The sequence below is a fragment of the Mastigoproctus giganteus genome, chromosome 7 (genome assembly GCF_048544385.1).
Source record: "Mastigoproctus giganteus isolate SK-2022 chromosome 7, ASM4854438v1, whole genome shotgun sequence".
In the NCBI taxonomy this organism is placed as follows: domain Eukaryota; kingdom Metazoa; phylum Arthropoda; class Arachnida; order Uropygi; family Thelyphonidae; genus Mastigoproctus; species Mastigoproctus giganteus.
In genome coordinates, this window is record NC_143581.1 from 160,903,365 (window position 1) to 160,920,197 (window position 16,833).

At 37.1% G+C, this 16,833-nt stretch overlaps 1 protein-coding gene across 3 annotated transcripts in view; it reads right to left on the minus strand.

The window, feature by feature from the left end:
- The window catches only part of Tnks (tankyrase), a 637,218-nt gene that overhangs the window by 264,442 nt on the left and 355,943 nt on the right, over positions 1-16,833 (minus strand). For all 3 annotated transcript variants that reach the window (XM_090377953.1, XM_090377952.1, XM_090377954.1), the window contains exon 17: positions 1,724-1,833. In XM_090377953.1, the coding sequence (XP_090234079.1) occupies positions 1,724-1,833 (110 nt within the window). The remainder of the gene's footprint in view (positions 1-1,723; positions 1,834-16,833) is intronic.

Below are 16,833 nucleotides of genomic sequence, written 5' to 3' on the forward strand. Positions count from 1 at the left end.
TAATGACAGTATGCTACTGCATACTGAAGTTTAACATTGACAAATGTAAAATTCTGCATATGGGTAGCAGTAACCCCAGAGTAACATATCAACTGTGTGGTACTGCACTCGGGGTAGTGAAGAATGAAAAGGACCTGGGGTGCAGTCAGATATGAAGTTTTCTGAGCAGTGCAAAAAGGCTGCAACAGTAGCTCATGGTGTCTTGTCGATGATATACAAGAATTTTGCTAGCAGGGATAAGGGTGTGATTGTCCCCTTGTATAAGGCAATGGTCAGGCCACACCCTGTGCATACTGTATACAGGTCTAGAGGTCTTATTTTAGGAAAGACAGAGCTGCTTAGACAAGTCCAGAGAAGGGCAACGAGATTGGTGAGTGGAACAAAGGGTTGGTGTTACCAAATTAACCCTGGGGGGGGGGGATCACATCTGGTGAGTATGGGCTTGGCACACCCAGGGTCCTGAGCTGGATATCATCATTCTTCTCTTTCTTGGTGATTCCCTTTCTACTTTTGACTCTCTCTCTCTCTCTCTCTCTCTCTCTCAGGGTAACTCGGGAACTTTTTTTTTTTCTTGGTGTGGTGCAGCATAAGCCTCAGGCTTCCTTGTATCATATGGCTATTAATAATAATAATAAAAGAAAGGCTTAAATTCTGCAAATTGCAGCTTCTGGAGACTAGGCACCTGTGAGGTTATCTAATTAAGGTGTATAAGGCCCTGAATGGATTGAGTAAGCTCAATGCTAATGGGATTCTTCTTCTTGCTCAGATTACTCACCTGAGAGGATATAAATTCCAACTGAGATAAGACAATTGCAGAATAGATGTGCAGAAATTTGCCTTTAGCCAGCAGGTTGTTGATAGTTGGAACAAACTTCCATCTGTTGTAGTGGAGGTCAGCAATTTAAATAAGTTCAAGGCAGAACTAGACAAACATTTGGAGTGAAGGGTGGGTTTTTTTTTTTTTTTTTGGCTGATGCTATATAAGCTTTCTTTCTTGCATCATATGCCCTACTAATGCTAATGCTAACTTGTACTGATATTATTAGCAGTTGTATTACAAACTGCTGATAATACCACTGCACTTGCTAGAAAAAAAGTCAGAACATATTTGAAATGAGCATGCAAAATTGATTTTTTTTGCACGCTCGTTTTTTTTCTCCCATCAAAAACATTTTTGATGTGGAAAAAAAAAAAAGTTTAATTTTGTCGACCAGTGTTATTTATTCTTGATATTTTAAGGTTTATCTGCCCTAAAAAAAAAAAAAATTGTATTTAACGAATAATCTAGATAATTCTTACCATCTTTTGAAACTAACTGCCACTGCACAATTTCCCAGATACAACCCTTTTAACCCAAATAATGACATGTAATATCTTCAAAGAACACCTTTCAGTATAAATTTTTAACAAATGATGCCCATACTACAAAATATCAATCCATTTTCAACTCATTTAAAAGATCAGTTGGTAGCAGATCATGTATTTCAGGTTTTATAGATAAGAATAACTTATTTCCTTCACAGAAAATGCAAAGATGCATTCTTATGAAAACAAGAAAGAGAAAGGGGGGAAAAAAGAGAGACATGATTGCTACTATCATAGAAAAACCTAATACAGTACTGACACGAAAAATTTAACTGTAAAAAAAAAAAATAAATAAAATAATATATAAAATAAACTACAAATAAATAAAAAAATTCTAACATAGCAAGCTGTTACTTACCCCATAAGAAGAGGCATTATGAAGAGGTATAAGACCACCTTTATCCTGAGCATTCACATCTGCACCATGTTCTAACAAAAATTCTGCTACTTCTAAATTGTTATAGCCAGCTATAATAGAATAATTGTCAATCTTAAATAATTTCTGAGATGCGATGTTGGCACATGAATCCTTAAATGAAATATACGTTGTATTAAACTTTTCTGAAAAATTCTCTTGCTTCAATAAGCAACCATCTTCGAAAACATAAGTGCTTTTAACAAAGTAGCTTATAAAATGCTAAGAGTAATGCTGTTTACTTCAATTGGTAGAATAATATTAATGATTAATTACATTGGCCAATGTAATTTTTACCTCCACGAATGTATATGAACTGTTTACAGTCACCTTTTTGCATAGATTTAAGATTTATTTTCCAGGAAAATAAATCTTAAATTTAAGATTTATTTTCCTGGAAAATAAATCTTAAAATTTCACGACACAATTTCTACATATACAGAGCGTCTCAAAAATACATGGCATAACTTCAGGAATGAGTTCCTCATATGTAGACAATAAAAATATTTTATATCAACATAGTTCCGAAAATGCTTGGTTTCCGAGTTTTGAAGGTCTGTCTATGACACTTAACTGTTCACATCACCTTATAGTAACTGTTCAAAATGTCCACCTTCTGACTGAATACAGGCCTCAACATCGATGTCTCATGGACTCGTGAAGACGATGCCAAATTCCTGGCACATTTCGTATTGTCTTACATCCTGCCACAATTCGATTGCGGAGAGTTTCCACATCAGCTACTGGAGTCAAATACACCAATGACTTTAAATGTCCCCACAAGAAGAAATCTAGTGGGATTAAATCAGATGAGCATGGAGGCCAGCCAGTTGGTCCGCCTCTGCCTATCCACCGACCAGGAAATCTCTGATTTACGTAATTGCGGGCTAGGTGGCCGAAATGTGCAGCAGCGCCACTGTGCATGAAGTGTGCTTGTTGACAAATGATCAGTGGCATGTCGTACAAGAAATCAGACATGTTTTCCAGAAAGTTTCTGTACGCCTGTCCTGTGAGTTTGTTTGGATGTACATGGGGCCCAAATAACTTATCACCAAAAATACCTGCCCAGGTGTTAAGACTGAACCGCTGTTGGTGATGTGAAGGAAGAATTGTATGTGGGTTTTCCTCATGCTGATTGTGAAAGTTTTGAATTCTGTCTCGTGTGAACTGTGCTTTATCTGTGAATATCACTAAGGCAGGAAAGTGAGGAGTTGTACCACACTGCTGCAAGAACCACTGGCAGAACATTACTCGTGCAGAGTAATCTGCTGGTAACAAGGTCTGTACTCGTTGCAGAAGGTAAGAATACAGTTGGTGTTCTTGCAACACTCTCCAAATAGTCAAACGTTGAACAGCCAGTTGCATTGCTATTCTGTGTGTGTTGATTCCAGGAGTGGCATGCACAACATCCAAAATCTCCTCCTCTCTTCAGGAGTCATAGATCTTGGTCGTCCTCTGTCGGCAGCACGAGGTGTATATGTCCCATGTTCACAAAGGTGGCGATGGATACCTTCAAACATTTTCCTGTCTGGACATCATCGTTCTGAGAACCTTTCGTGGTACAAACGACGAGCCTCAAGAGCATTGCTGTCCGCCAAACCATACATAAAGTGCATATTCGCTTGCTTGATTTGAGTACATGGTCGGAATGGAAAACCACCAGATTCGGTGATAAGACATTCTGGTTAATAACTCAGGAACCAAGCATTTCCTGAACTATGTTGATATAAAATATTTTTATTGTCTACATATGAGGAACTCATTCCTGAAGTTATGCCGTGTATTTTTGAGACACCCTGTCTAGGTTTCTGCATTTACCCATAATATATATTTTACTATAATTTAGGAAAGTTGATATGACATTGATCTGCTCTACTGCCTGCAAATAATAATGTTCACATGTGCTCAGAGATGGCAGTAACATTGGAGAGGTTTAACATGTTCAATATTGTCTGTCTACCTCTCACTATTCTCTTCCAGTAATGGAAAAACAGTTGGTGTGAATACAAGTACAGTTTATCTTCATATCAACTGCATATTGTTTGTTTCTTGTGTTTTGCTTATTATTGTATTCTTAAAATGTTTAAGCAGAAGCAAAGGAAGTGTCTGAATCACCCTAACAATTTCTGCCATGAACACCTAATCATCTTGTGGAGAATGTCATCTGCATGAATAAACAATTTCCAAGTGTAAGCTGCTGATCTTAATGATGGTTCTTCTTCTTCTTCTTTGGTCCTTAGCTGGCAGCTGGGGGAGGCGGTTGGCCACGCAACCAGTATGCTGCTGTAGGTGCCGCAGGGTTTCGGACTTGCTCTGTGATGTTCTTCCATACCTTACGATCCATGGCTTCAGTCCTGGCCTGGTTAAGGTCGAGACGTCGGCTCTTCAAGTCATCTTCCACTTGCTTGGCCCACGTTTTCCTAGGCGCGGTCCGTTGGATGCTCCATTGGGTGGGTCGTTGTCTCCAAAGGAGTGTGGATGGTATTCTGTTCGTGCCCATTCTACATACGTGGCCAAACCATCTGAGCCTTCGCTTCTGGATTTGGTCGGCAATGGTTGGTTGCTGTTGGCATCTGGCGCGGATGGTATCATTAGTGATGCGATGATGGTTATTTCTTGTAGGTTGTCAAAAAGTAGTTTATTTGTGTGTATCACATTCGGTTCAAATAAATCACGCATAGTAATGCCAGTTTCGTTAATATAAGATTTGATTTAACCAATGTGAATCGTATGTAATGTTTATTTCAATTTTTACTTCGGCATTTAAAAATTGTGTGCTTCCAATTTTGATAACTTATATTAGAATACAATATGGGCTTAGAGCTGCCCAGTGCACTGTTTTCTGTATTATAATTTTAGATGCTTAAGTACAAACATAATTAAATTCAACCAATTCCAGGCACAGGATGATGTGCAAAGAAAAATCAAGCACAAAGAGGAAACTTCTGAGTATAAATGAAAAGTTGTTCTGAATCAAGTAAAAAGCAAATTGAGTCTAGTAGAAATTTATGAAAAAGAATAAGCAAAACAACAACAGGTCTATATATGTTTAAATTTCTTTGTTACTACTATTTTTTGTTACACTTAAATGTAATAGTAATTAATTCCATATACAATTCTGTTATACAATAAACACACAAATAAATATTGTGCCCTTAAAATTGTGCTAAAGGGGTAAAATAAAAAGTAATATATAAAATTGGTAAAATTTGACACAGACATACACACTATCTACTTATAAAGTTGACTGACAGTTAAAATGTCTTAGGAAAATCCTTAAACTTTAAAATATTATTGAAGTGCTAATACTATTACTTTTTAAATTTGTATTTTCAATGTCTATGTGTAATATATGCATGACCAACTTAATATACAGCAAAGCCTTGATATAACATGAGTGTCAGGTGACAACTTTGATACCCGAGTTATAAGTAAAGCTCATTATAGCCAAAAAAAAGTGACTATTTTTTTCTCCAGTTTTTTTAATATAAAATATTTATTTACATTAGTATATAAATATTTTATGTATTAATGTTTTAGGTGTATACAGACTAAAAGATTTCCCCCTTTTAGACTAAAATATTTTCCCCCTACATTCTACGAATAAACACAATGCTATTATGAATTACATTTTATGCATCCATTCTGAAATAGTCATGTAATTTAATCAGGAACTGATAACAGCATTTTTTTTCAGTACATAATTTTCAGATGCAATAAATGATGATATTCACTATGATTCTGACATTCAAAACATGCCATCACCTCATTAATGTTTTCAAGCACTTTATTAATTTCAGGTGCTTTTTCCTTACACAAATCATCCACATAATCTTCTGAATCACTCCCTATGTCACTGCCCTTCTGTTTGTCCACTGAGGCTATGATTTCTTCCTCAATCATGTAATGCACAATTAGAGCTTCTGCTTTCACCTCAATCCAAGCAGCCAGGTCATTTCCTCCAAAACTGCTACCAAGTAAGTTACAAGCAGCCTTTGGTTCTTGTTCTGAAAATGCTGCTAATTCAAGGTTATTATTAGTGATCTTGTCCTTTCCAATACATTTTGTCCAGCAGTTTTCAATTGCTGTTGATCTTACTTTTCCCATGATAATACAATATTGTATGCAACATTTTTCAGTGTTAGTTTTCAAAAATTCTAGAACTTGAATTTCTGAGTTCACAACACCAGCAAGTAGCTCACCATGATGGCAGGCTCTGAAGGCTCGAATAATGCCCCGATCCATGGGCTGAATTAGTGCACTTGTACTCCTTGGCAAAAACACAACTCTGATCTTGCTATCTTTCAATTTCAGGAGTTCAGCCAAAGTTTGAGCTGGACAGTGACCCAACAGTAACAGAGCTTTTTCTCAAAGTTTCTTGGAATGCACAACAGCATCTTGCCAATGGCGAAAACTCACTTTCAAACCATGAGGTGAAACTATCACTTGTCGTCCAAGCATTGGAGCTATTTTTATAAATTACAGGTAGAGATTTCATGTACTAGCATGCTTAAAACACCAGGGACTTAGACTTTTACCAATACACAATGGCTTTGGCTTGTGATTTCCAGTCTTTTTTGCACAAAGTAACAGTAATTTTCTCACTTTATTAGTTTTATGCTTGCTTTGTTGGGCTTTTTAATATCCAGGGACTTGTAAGGGAGAAGTTTATGGTACAGTGCTGTTTTGTCACAGTTGTACAACTATTCATCTGTGAATTCACAATCTTGAATCACATTATGCAGAAATTCAGGAAATGCTTTTGCTGTAATGTCACCAAATGCAGATGTGCATACAAGGCTAAGCTGGGATATCCCATGACAAGCCTTCCACCTCCAAAGTCAACCTTCAGAAGCTTTAATTGTGTCACCATCTCCAAGTAGCATATGAAATTTAAGTGTCTGTGCTTTCAAAATGACTCCACTTATCAGTGCTCCTCCACTATGCTTCTGGAGAAACCATTTGTATAAGCATTTGTATATATTGGTCCACATCACTGTTTTCACAAAGTCTAGTTTTCTTTCTATGGAGGCCTACTTCAATCTTTAATGGAGTCTAATGAATGCAATTTTTCTTCCCCTTTCATCCAATCACAGATCATCCCCCCCCCAATGGAATTCCACACTCGCAAATATACTGCATTTTGTTACACCACTCTTAACTCTTTTCAATAATCTTTAACTTTTCTTCAAATGTATAATTTTTTTCTTTTGGTGGCCATTGCTTCAGTCCTATTGATTTACTCATTTTTCTGTGTATTTATTTATGATGCCCTAGAATTTACTGTGTTCTGAGAAAACTAAATCAAAACCAAACTGTCTGGCCTATCATAGTAATCAAGTGAATTAACGTGATTTCTTCATAATTCACTTGTCAGTTCACGGCAGTTTTCACTAATTTAAGTGTAACTTCTAATGCAACATACTTGATGAATGGTAGCCATATTCCTCACCAGAGGTGGCTGTTTGCTATCAGTGTTCCACTGATGTAGTCTTTTATTGCATCTCTATCTGAGGGGAGAAACTGGATATCTACAATAATTAGTCTCTGATGAGTCCTGTTGTTTATAAAAATCTCTGCAATTGAATATATCAAAGCAAATATACAGCCAATTTTTTTGCTAATTAGATTCTAATTTTAAGCTTTTAATTTTCTTTAGTTTAGATTCTAAATTTAAGCTTTTACCATAAATGGTCAGATTTTGATTTTTATGTCTATGAAAGCCTAATTTATATGAAGATTAAGCCGGCTCTAGTGCAGTAATAATATAAAGCCCACGGCGACATATGATGCTGTTTTGTTACATGTGAACCATCTAATGATTATATAAAGTAACATTTTACCAATACAAGATAAATTTTTATCCAGTCACATGAACATTACTCATTCAAGAGCTTTGAACAGTTAATATTCAAATGCAATGAATAAAATTATTTTAAACATATACATTTCTGTTAACTTGATCCAGCATTATTCAGTTACACTTTATTACAACTTCACCTTATTTTGATTTTACAATTTTGTATGCAAGAAACCATATTACAGCAAACTGGAGTAAGGAAACAAAGACCTACATATATGCATATCACATTAAGCTGATCACTTCACTTATTCCAACCTATTCCTATTACTACAGCAGGTCACAGAGATAAAATTGCAAATTTTTGAAAAATCACAGCTTTAAAAGTGTTATATAACCTGCTCTTTGGCATGTAATAATGATAAGTACAGTCAGTTCTCGTATAACATGTGTTTACATTACACGAATTCAATCATACACGATTTATAAATAGGGGAACGATATCATATATAATACAAACCGAATTCGCTTATGCACGATTCGCCTTTGTGTTTAAAAGAAATGGCAGTCGAACACAGAATCATCCCAACTGAACGCAATGCGATAGGAATGAAGAGAAGATTCTGAAAATGTATGTGTTTCTTATATCAGTGAAGGGAAAACACATTTCACCATAATAACTTTGGTCATTGAGAATATCACAGACATTCTCTCAGATATGCCAGACAAGCTGTACTGGCTACCTGGGAGTCGAAAAAGCTGATGGAACTGATATTCAGGTGATATTCAAGTCAAGTAGACCCAAGTTTCAGTTTCAGTCAAGTTTCAGTGAAGTCCGGACAGTCTGTGACAGCCAAATCCTCTGCTTGCACCTTCACGATGGTGGGACTGTTAGTAATCCTGGGTATAACCTCCATGCACAAGTACATGGTGGGTGACTACCCAGGTGTGAACCAACGTAAGCAGGGGTCGAGATGTAGCAACCACACCACATGGAGGAATTTGCTGTTGGTAACATCATCAGTTGGTCCCACTGAATAGAATTTAAATACTGTCTCAGTCCATCGTAGTCGCCTTTACGAAAGCAATAACCCTTCCCTTTACCCTTAATGGTAGTTACCTCTTTGAGTGAATCCCACTTCAGCACACTGTGATCACTGCCACCTAGTGGTTCCTCTATCTGCAGATTCTTAATGCATGAAGAATCACTACTGATAATCAAATCAAGAGTATTACTCCCTCTAGTTGCCTTCTGAACATGCTGATGTAGAAAACAATCATCCAATAAATCCACAAAAGCCTTGCTAGTGTGTGAGTGACCAGCCCCCAAATTCCCGTCAATATCTGGGAAATTAAAATCCCCCATTATAAGACTCTCTGATTTACTGGCCCACTCTATTTCCCTGTACAGTTTCTTATTATACTCAGGGTAATGGAGAAATCGATTAACTGCCAACTCAAACTACCCAGAAACCTTCCATCTGATCAACGATCGCCAGTATGGATTCCGTCAGTGTTGATCCACTGGTGATATTCTGGCTTATGTTACCCATTTATGGACAAATTCAAAGGAAAAGTTTGGTGAAACACAAACAGTTGCTCTTGACATATCAAAAGCTTTCGATCATGTTTGGCTTAAAGATCTTCTAAACAGGATTCCATCTTATGGTTTGCCAACTGTTTTTTGTAATTGGTTATCCAGTTTTCTCTCTGATCGCTCATTGAGGGTGATGGCTCTCTGTTTTCTAACCTCGACTACTGCTAGTGTTCCTCAAGGTTCAGTTCTTTCCCCCACTCTTTTCCTCTTGTATGTTAATGATCTTCTTCCATGATAGCACATTGAATTCCACTTTCCATTTTGAGAAACCTTACCCTGCTCAATCAGCTTCAACTTCTCGAAAATTTGCTACCAATTCCTTAAATGCTGATCTTCAGGTAATTCCCCAGTGGGGCAAAGACAACTTAGTTGATTTCAATCCTTCTAAAACTCAGTTTTGTCTTATATCTTGCAAAAAGGATTCTTCTGCTCCTATGCTTATCTTTAGTGACACCGATTTCTAGGCAAAATAATATATCTCTTTTGGGAATTACCCTGACTACTAATCTCTCTTGCCACAAGCACATTACAAATATTGCTTCCTCTGCATCTAAAAAACTTGTTTTTCTCTTTCGCTCTCAGTGTTACTTTTTTCCCAAACAGCTGTTCACTCTGTAGAAATCACAAATCCACCCTTCCATGGAATATTGTTCCCACATCTGGGATGGTGCCCCCAAAACCTCTCTCAGGCTTCTAGATTCCATTCAGAAGAAGGCAGTTAAATTAATTAATGACTCCTCTCTAACAGTCTCACCACTCTCTGTCTCACAGACGTACTGTTTCTGCTGCATGCCTTTTCTACAGATACTTCCATGGGCACTGTTCTTCTGAATTGGCTTCTGTAATTCCTGCTCTCTCATTCAAAACAATCCGAACGTGCCGCCACCAGTCAACATCCATTTACTGTCCAACTTCAAACTCACAGAACCAACTTTTCGTTTATTCATTCAACTGTCATTTTCTGGAATAACCTTCCTTCATATGTATTTCCTGAAAATTATAGTCTACAGAAGTTCTACAGAAGTTCAATGTCAACAAATATCTTCTTTCGTTTTCTCAACCTTCAACTCAAGTACGGTACTAAGTACTATAGGTTCTAACACCTCTCGTTTTTGGGGTTTTCATAAAAAAAAAGGTAAAAACCCACACAATTCAAGCTTTCGATATTATCGCAAATGCAATTAGATCGTGTTTACTACCAGTTCATAACAGATTCCACTAGCAGAAATGCAACTGGAAATTGTTTTTATTTTTTTATGGTAGTTTTGTTTTTTTTGTTATTTGGTTTTTAGGAGCATTAGCAACTAAGGCCATATTGCTCCGGGATATGTGGTGGTCATTTCCTGACCTTTCCGCATCTTCCATATTTGGTGGTGACGGGCTCGAACCCCAGTCTAATCAAGAAGCGTGTGCTACGCACTGCTGCTCCTTCCCACTTTTATGGTAGTAACCCCCAGAATTGTGCTTTAGTAAAATGTCAGCTAATGAGATGATAATAGTGTCTCTGCCTTTACAGTGTTGTTTATTCAGTTGCTACATGTGCACAGCTTTGTTTATGTGTATCAAGCGTGCCTCCTCATTTTGTAATTGTGCTTTACTCCCTAAAAATGAGTAAAATTCTTAAACGGTGTGAAAAGGAAGTGTCCTGGTGAAGATACTACAGCTTCAGAGAGAAAAAGAAAAGCAATATCGATAGACAGAGGAAGACTGGGTCAAAAATTCTTACCCGGGAAAATTTGTAGCAGCCTCATACTAGTGTTTATGGCCAGTCCGCCTCTGTCGACAGAGAAAAAATATGAAATTGTGAAGCACTTGGAGCAAAATGAAAGGCCATGTGATATTGCAGGTGCTACAGGCCTAAATGAGGCAACGCCGAGAATTAGAAAGAATGCAGAGAAAATAAAAACAACTTTCATGGCAGGAACAACTCAAAGTGTAATAAAATCCATTAGATCAAGACACAGAATTGGAAGTGATGGAATGGCTGTCATCTGTTTGGATAGAAGATCAAATAAAGAACAAGTTTACTTATGATAGAAGCAAAAGCATTAGCAATATTTTATTACATAATAGTCTTAATTAAATACCTAAGTATTTTATTACGATTATTTATTGTTTTTGGTAATGTTTTGGTTACAAATATGTGTTCAGCAACTAACCCTATTTTACCCATAGGGTCTGTTATTTATATTGCATGAGGATTTCTAGGAAAACTACTATCGTTCTATACGAGGACTGAGAAATTTTTTTTTTTTTTTTTTAATTATAATTATTTTGAACTTTAGCCATCAATGTTATTTATCTGAATTTAAATGAAATTTACTATAATCAAAGTGAAAGTTAAACAATTGAGGAATTATTATTATGTAAAATTTTAAGGTCAAGGATTAAGATATGATAATTAAATTAAAGTTAAATTTACAGCTACACTAATGATATGATGACATTAAAGAATATTTAATGGTTAATATATTTAATTGTTAATTAATATTAAAATTTAATGTTATTATTAATTCAAATCAAAGGAAGTCAATTAAAGTATATTATTTCAAGTGCTAATGAAGTTTTAAGTACTGTCGAATGTTTAAGTTAAAGGTGAATGTTTTCGTATAGCAAGACAGCAGTGACTGTTTTGGTGTAAGGAAACAATGGTGACTGTGGTGGCAAATACCAAGTCAGGCTAATTAGACAAAAATATGAAGGCTAATCAGCCTTCATATTTTTGTGTATAAATATTGATCAATTTTGATAATTTTGTGAAGCTTTTAGATGTCAGTACTAACAAATATCAAGCCCTATATGGAAGCAATCAATTCCTTAAATGCTATTTCATAACTGGTCCATAATATGTCTCAGCTTCAATAGCTACATCTGTATGATATTTTACGACCTGTAACGGTATACTATTATTTCAACTTGCATTTTAAACTGGTCAGGTTACTGATTAGGTGTATATTATTACCGCATATGCTAATTTGTCTATAATTTATGATATTTTACAACTCCTAGGGATATTTGTTGTTGTTGTTGTTGTTGTGGGGGTTTCATGGCGCATAAGCAACTTTGGCTATAATGCGCCTATTCATTTATGAGAAAGAATCGTACTGCCTGAAATGTCCTTAATCAGAATAGATTAAAAATTCTAATTTGCTTCAGAAAACGGAAGAATTCCGGTATATTTGCCTTGTCGCCTATCAAATTCTCTAGGGTTATTGGTTGTTGGAAGATAACCAGTGATTGCAGGGTGGAAATTCTGTCTTGTTTATAATGGGGGCAGTCAATGAGAATGTGTTTAACAGTCATATTTATATAGCAATGTGGACATTGTGGTGGATCATCTCCTGTGAGTAAATGAAAATGGGTTAGATAAGTATGACCTATTCTTACTCTTGAAAGAATTACTTCTTCTCGTCTTGATGTCCGGACACTGGAGGGCCAGATTTTCGGAACCTGTTTAATCTGAAAGAGTTTATTATTCGTTTGGGAATGCCATAGTGCTGTCCATTCTGTTAGGCATGCAGCATGAATCATTAGCGTATAGTCTGAGGCTGGGACAGGGATATTGGTGAAATCTAAGCTGGTTGGGTTTTTTGCAGCTTTATCAGCCTGTTCATTGCCTAAAATACCAGAATGTGCTGGTATCCAGCAGAAGGCGACCAGTTGGTGACGTTCTTTAATCTTTAGTAATAATTTTCTAATTTCAATTATAACAGGGTGAAATTTATCTGAAGAACTACACAAAGCGTTGATTGAGCTGAGGGAATCCGTGTAAATAACTGATTTTAATGAGCAGTCAGGAGGGAGATTTTTTAAAGCTAGTTTAATTGCGAATAACTCAGCTGAGAAGATACTGAAATCAGGAGGAAGGGCTGCTGATACAATTGTATTCGGAAACACTGCAGCTGCTCCAACTTTTGAATTTGATTTAGAGCCATCTGTGTATATTGGTAAAAAATCAATATACTTTTGAGTGTGAACAGCATGAACTTGTCTGATATTTGATGATTGCAAAATATTCTTTCCCCACTGACAGAGGTAAGTGTCACAGGTCGGTATAGGAGTTTGAACCCATGGTGGTTGGGTACAAGCGGCTACTTGTTGTACAGAATGGATGGATATATTCCAAACCTGCAGTAGTTCTAGAAGGCGATGACCAGCTGGTTTTACTATGCTAGGTTTATTTCTGTACAGATTTTCTAACGGTGGATTGAAAAGATATGGCTGAATGGGATGCGAGGCACAACTTTGTATCTTGACAGAATACTTTAGCAATAGCAATTTCCTACGTAAAGATAGTGGCGGCTCATTAGCATCGATGTAAAGGCTATGAGCTGGCGATGTTCTGAATGCGCCAAGTGCAATCCTCAGTGCACTGTGTTGTACTGGATCAAGCCAGCGTAAAGCACTCTTTCTGGCAGAGTCATAAATGGGAGCTCCATAATCAAGACGGGATCTAATTAATGCCCTGTATAATCGAAGAAGGCAGGTACGGTCTGCACCCCACGTTTGTGCAGATAAAGATCTGAGTATGTTTATCTTTTTTAAGCAGGCAGTACGTACTTTTTTAATGTGCTCTATAAAATTTAGCTTGTTGTCCATGATTAAACCTAGAAATCTAATGTTACTAGTGACCGGAATGGAAATATTAGAGATGTGAAGTTCAGGATCCAGATGGAATTTGCGTTGTCTACAAAAATGGATAGCAACTGTTTTCTGTTGTGATAGCCTATAGCCGTTAAGGCTGGCCCATTGCTGTATTTTATTTAAGGATATCTGAAGCTGTCGTTCAATAGATCTCATATTTTGGGAATGACAGGAGATAGCAAGGTCGTCCGCATAAAGGTAAGGTTCTACAGTATTTGGAAGTTGTTTAGTGATAGAATCTATTCTTAGGGCAAAAAGAGTGGCACTCAGTACTGATCCCTGTGGGACACCTTCTTCCTGAATGTAAGTTGCAGAGAGGGCATGTTGGTATCGAACTTGAAAAGATCTAGTGTGTAGAAAATGCTTTATAAATATAGGAAGGTTGCCCCGCAGACCAAGAGAGTAAAGGTCTCTTAGTATGCCATGCCGCCAGGTGGTATCAAAAGCCTTCTCTATATCTATGGAAACCATTACTAGATGTTCATGCTTAATAAAGGCATTACGAATGGCAAATTCAGCCTTAACCATAAGGTCCAGGCATGACCTGTTTTGACGAAAGCCATACTGACTATTGCTCATTAACTGTTCTGACTCAATGATCCAGACGAGTCTACAGTGGACAATTTTTTCTAGAATTTTGCTGAGGCAGCTTGAGAGGGATATTGGTCTATAGCTATGGGGATTGGTTGGATCTTTTCCAGCTTTTAGGAATGCCAAAACAGTAGAATGATGCCAAGAAGTTGGATAGACATTTTCTAGAAAAATACGATTGTAAAAGAGCAGAAGGAAATGCAAAGCTCTGTCATCAAGATGTTGTAGCATGACGTAATAGATTCCGTCTGGTCCGGCAGCACCATTGTGGGCTGTTCTGATAGCATGCAAGAGTTCGGAATATTGTAGGGGTTTGTTATACGGCAGAAGGAGAGCAGTTTGGAAGTTAACAGAGTGCTGTTCTGCAGTGTTTTTAATTCTCTGGAAAAGTGGAGTATAAGCTTCTGTCGCTGAGATTTCAGCAAATGTGTTGCCCAAAGCGTTTGCGATATCTAAAGGATTAGATAGATCTTGCCCATTACAGGACAGAATTGGTGAAGGTACGGTTGGAAACTTACCAGAAAGCTGTCTAATTTTTTTCCATATTATTTTGGTGTCAGTGTTTTTGTTAATGCTTGATGCAAAACGAATCCAGGATTCTTTCTTGGCTTGCCTTTGTATGAAGCGTGCTTTTGCTTTTGACTTCTTATAATTTATTAGATTGGGTGTTGTTGGATATTGCCGAAACAAATTCCAGGCTTTATTTTTGGCTTTTTTGGCTTTTGTGCATTGCTCATTCCACCAATAATTATAATGCTTACGAACCGAAGGATTTGATAGTGGTATTGTTTCTTTAGCCACATTTAGGAGATGTGACGTGATGTATTGTGTCACATCATCAATAGGCTGGAGACGGATTTTTTCCTCATCAAAAGATATTGATGACCGGAATTTTGCCCAGTTTGCTCGGGCAAATTTCCATTTTCTACATGGTTGAGCTGGAGGAGCCTGTGCTATTAATAGGTTGCATACGATTGGGAAGTGATCACTACCCATTATATCATTTAAAACATACCACTCTATGGTCGGGACCAGTAATGGAGAACAAATGGAGAGATCTATGGCTGAGGTATGTCCATTTGGGAGCTGAACGTGAGTGTGTGTGCCAGTATTGAGTATAGTGAGGTTTGCTGCCTCTATTAGACTCTCAATGAGTCTACCTCGTCTATCTAATTTAGGATCGCCCCATAAGGGGTGGTGCCCGTTGAAGTCCCCTAATATACAAAAAGGTGGAGGTATCTGTATAAGGAGATTTTCAAGATCTTTTAAACAGTAGGTACGGTTTGGCTGTAAGTAGATTGATACTAATGTTATTTCAATATGGAGCATTATACGCACAGCAACAGCTTCTATGTCAGTTTGAAGTGGAATATGTTTAGCTGGGATCACTGAATTTATCAGGATTGCTACACCACCATGGGCAGCATTTGCTGTATTACGATCCCTTCGATAAAGGCAATAGTTCTTTATCGAAGGAGAAATTTGCAAAGTTAAGTAAGTTTCCTGAAGACAAAGGGCAACTGGAGAAAATCGATTTATTAGATCTTGGATATCGACTGTATTGCAACGAAAGCCTCTGCAGTTCCATTGTAAAATACAAGGCATTATTTGTGTTTAGTTGATGGAGATGATTCTGACTGCTTTTTGAAAGTGATTGGTTTATGGCGTTCCAATTTGTGTTTCTCTTTTTTTTGGAAGACTGGCCGACCAGTGTCCATTTCTTCTTCTTCGGCATGGATTTCTAAAAGAGGATCTTCCTCTATAGATGTTCCATCTGTGTCCATGGTTGTGTCTCGATTATTTTTGATTATATTTGAATTTGTAATACATGGTGTGGTAGCACTCATTGGAGGAGGAGATTCTGCTGGTATTGTAAGAGGAGTATTATTTTCTTGGTCTGAGAGTTTGGGTTGTTGTTTAGGTACGTTTGTTTTTTCCACAGAGAGGACAGTTCTAGCCCAATCTGAAATTGAAATATTAGTAGGAACTGTAACATTAGTTTGAGTAGAGACTGTTTGGTATTTTTTAACTGCATTAGCATAGGAAATATTTTTATTCACAGTAGGTGCCACTAGTCTTCTCGCTTCTGGGTAACTCAATTTGTTCTCGACCTTGTATTTTACAATTTTTTTCTCCGTTTTCCATTTTTCACAAGTTCTAGAATAGGCAGGATGATCACCTTTGCAATTTGGACATGTCATTTTAGTAGTCGTACAGTCACTTTGTATGTGATCCGGGGAACCACAGTTGGGACAGACAGGAACTCCTCTGCATACAGTTTGTGAGTGGCCATACTTTTGACATTTAAAACATCTTAAAGGATTGGGAATGTACGGGCGGATACGGCAAAGTAAATAACCTGCTTTTACAGAGGACGGTAAGTTGGGCGTATTGAACGTGAGAATAATGTTTCTAGTTGGG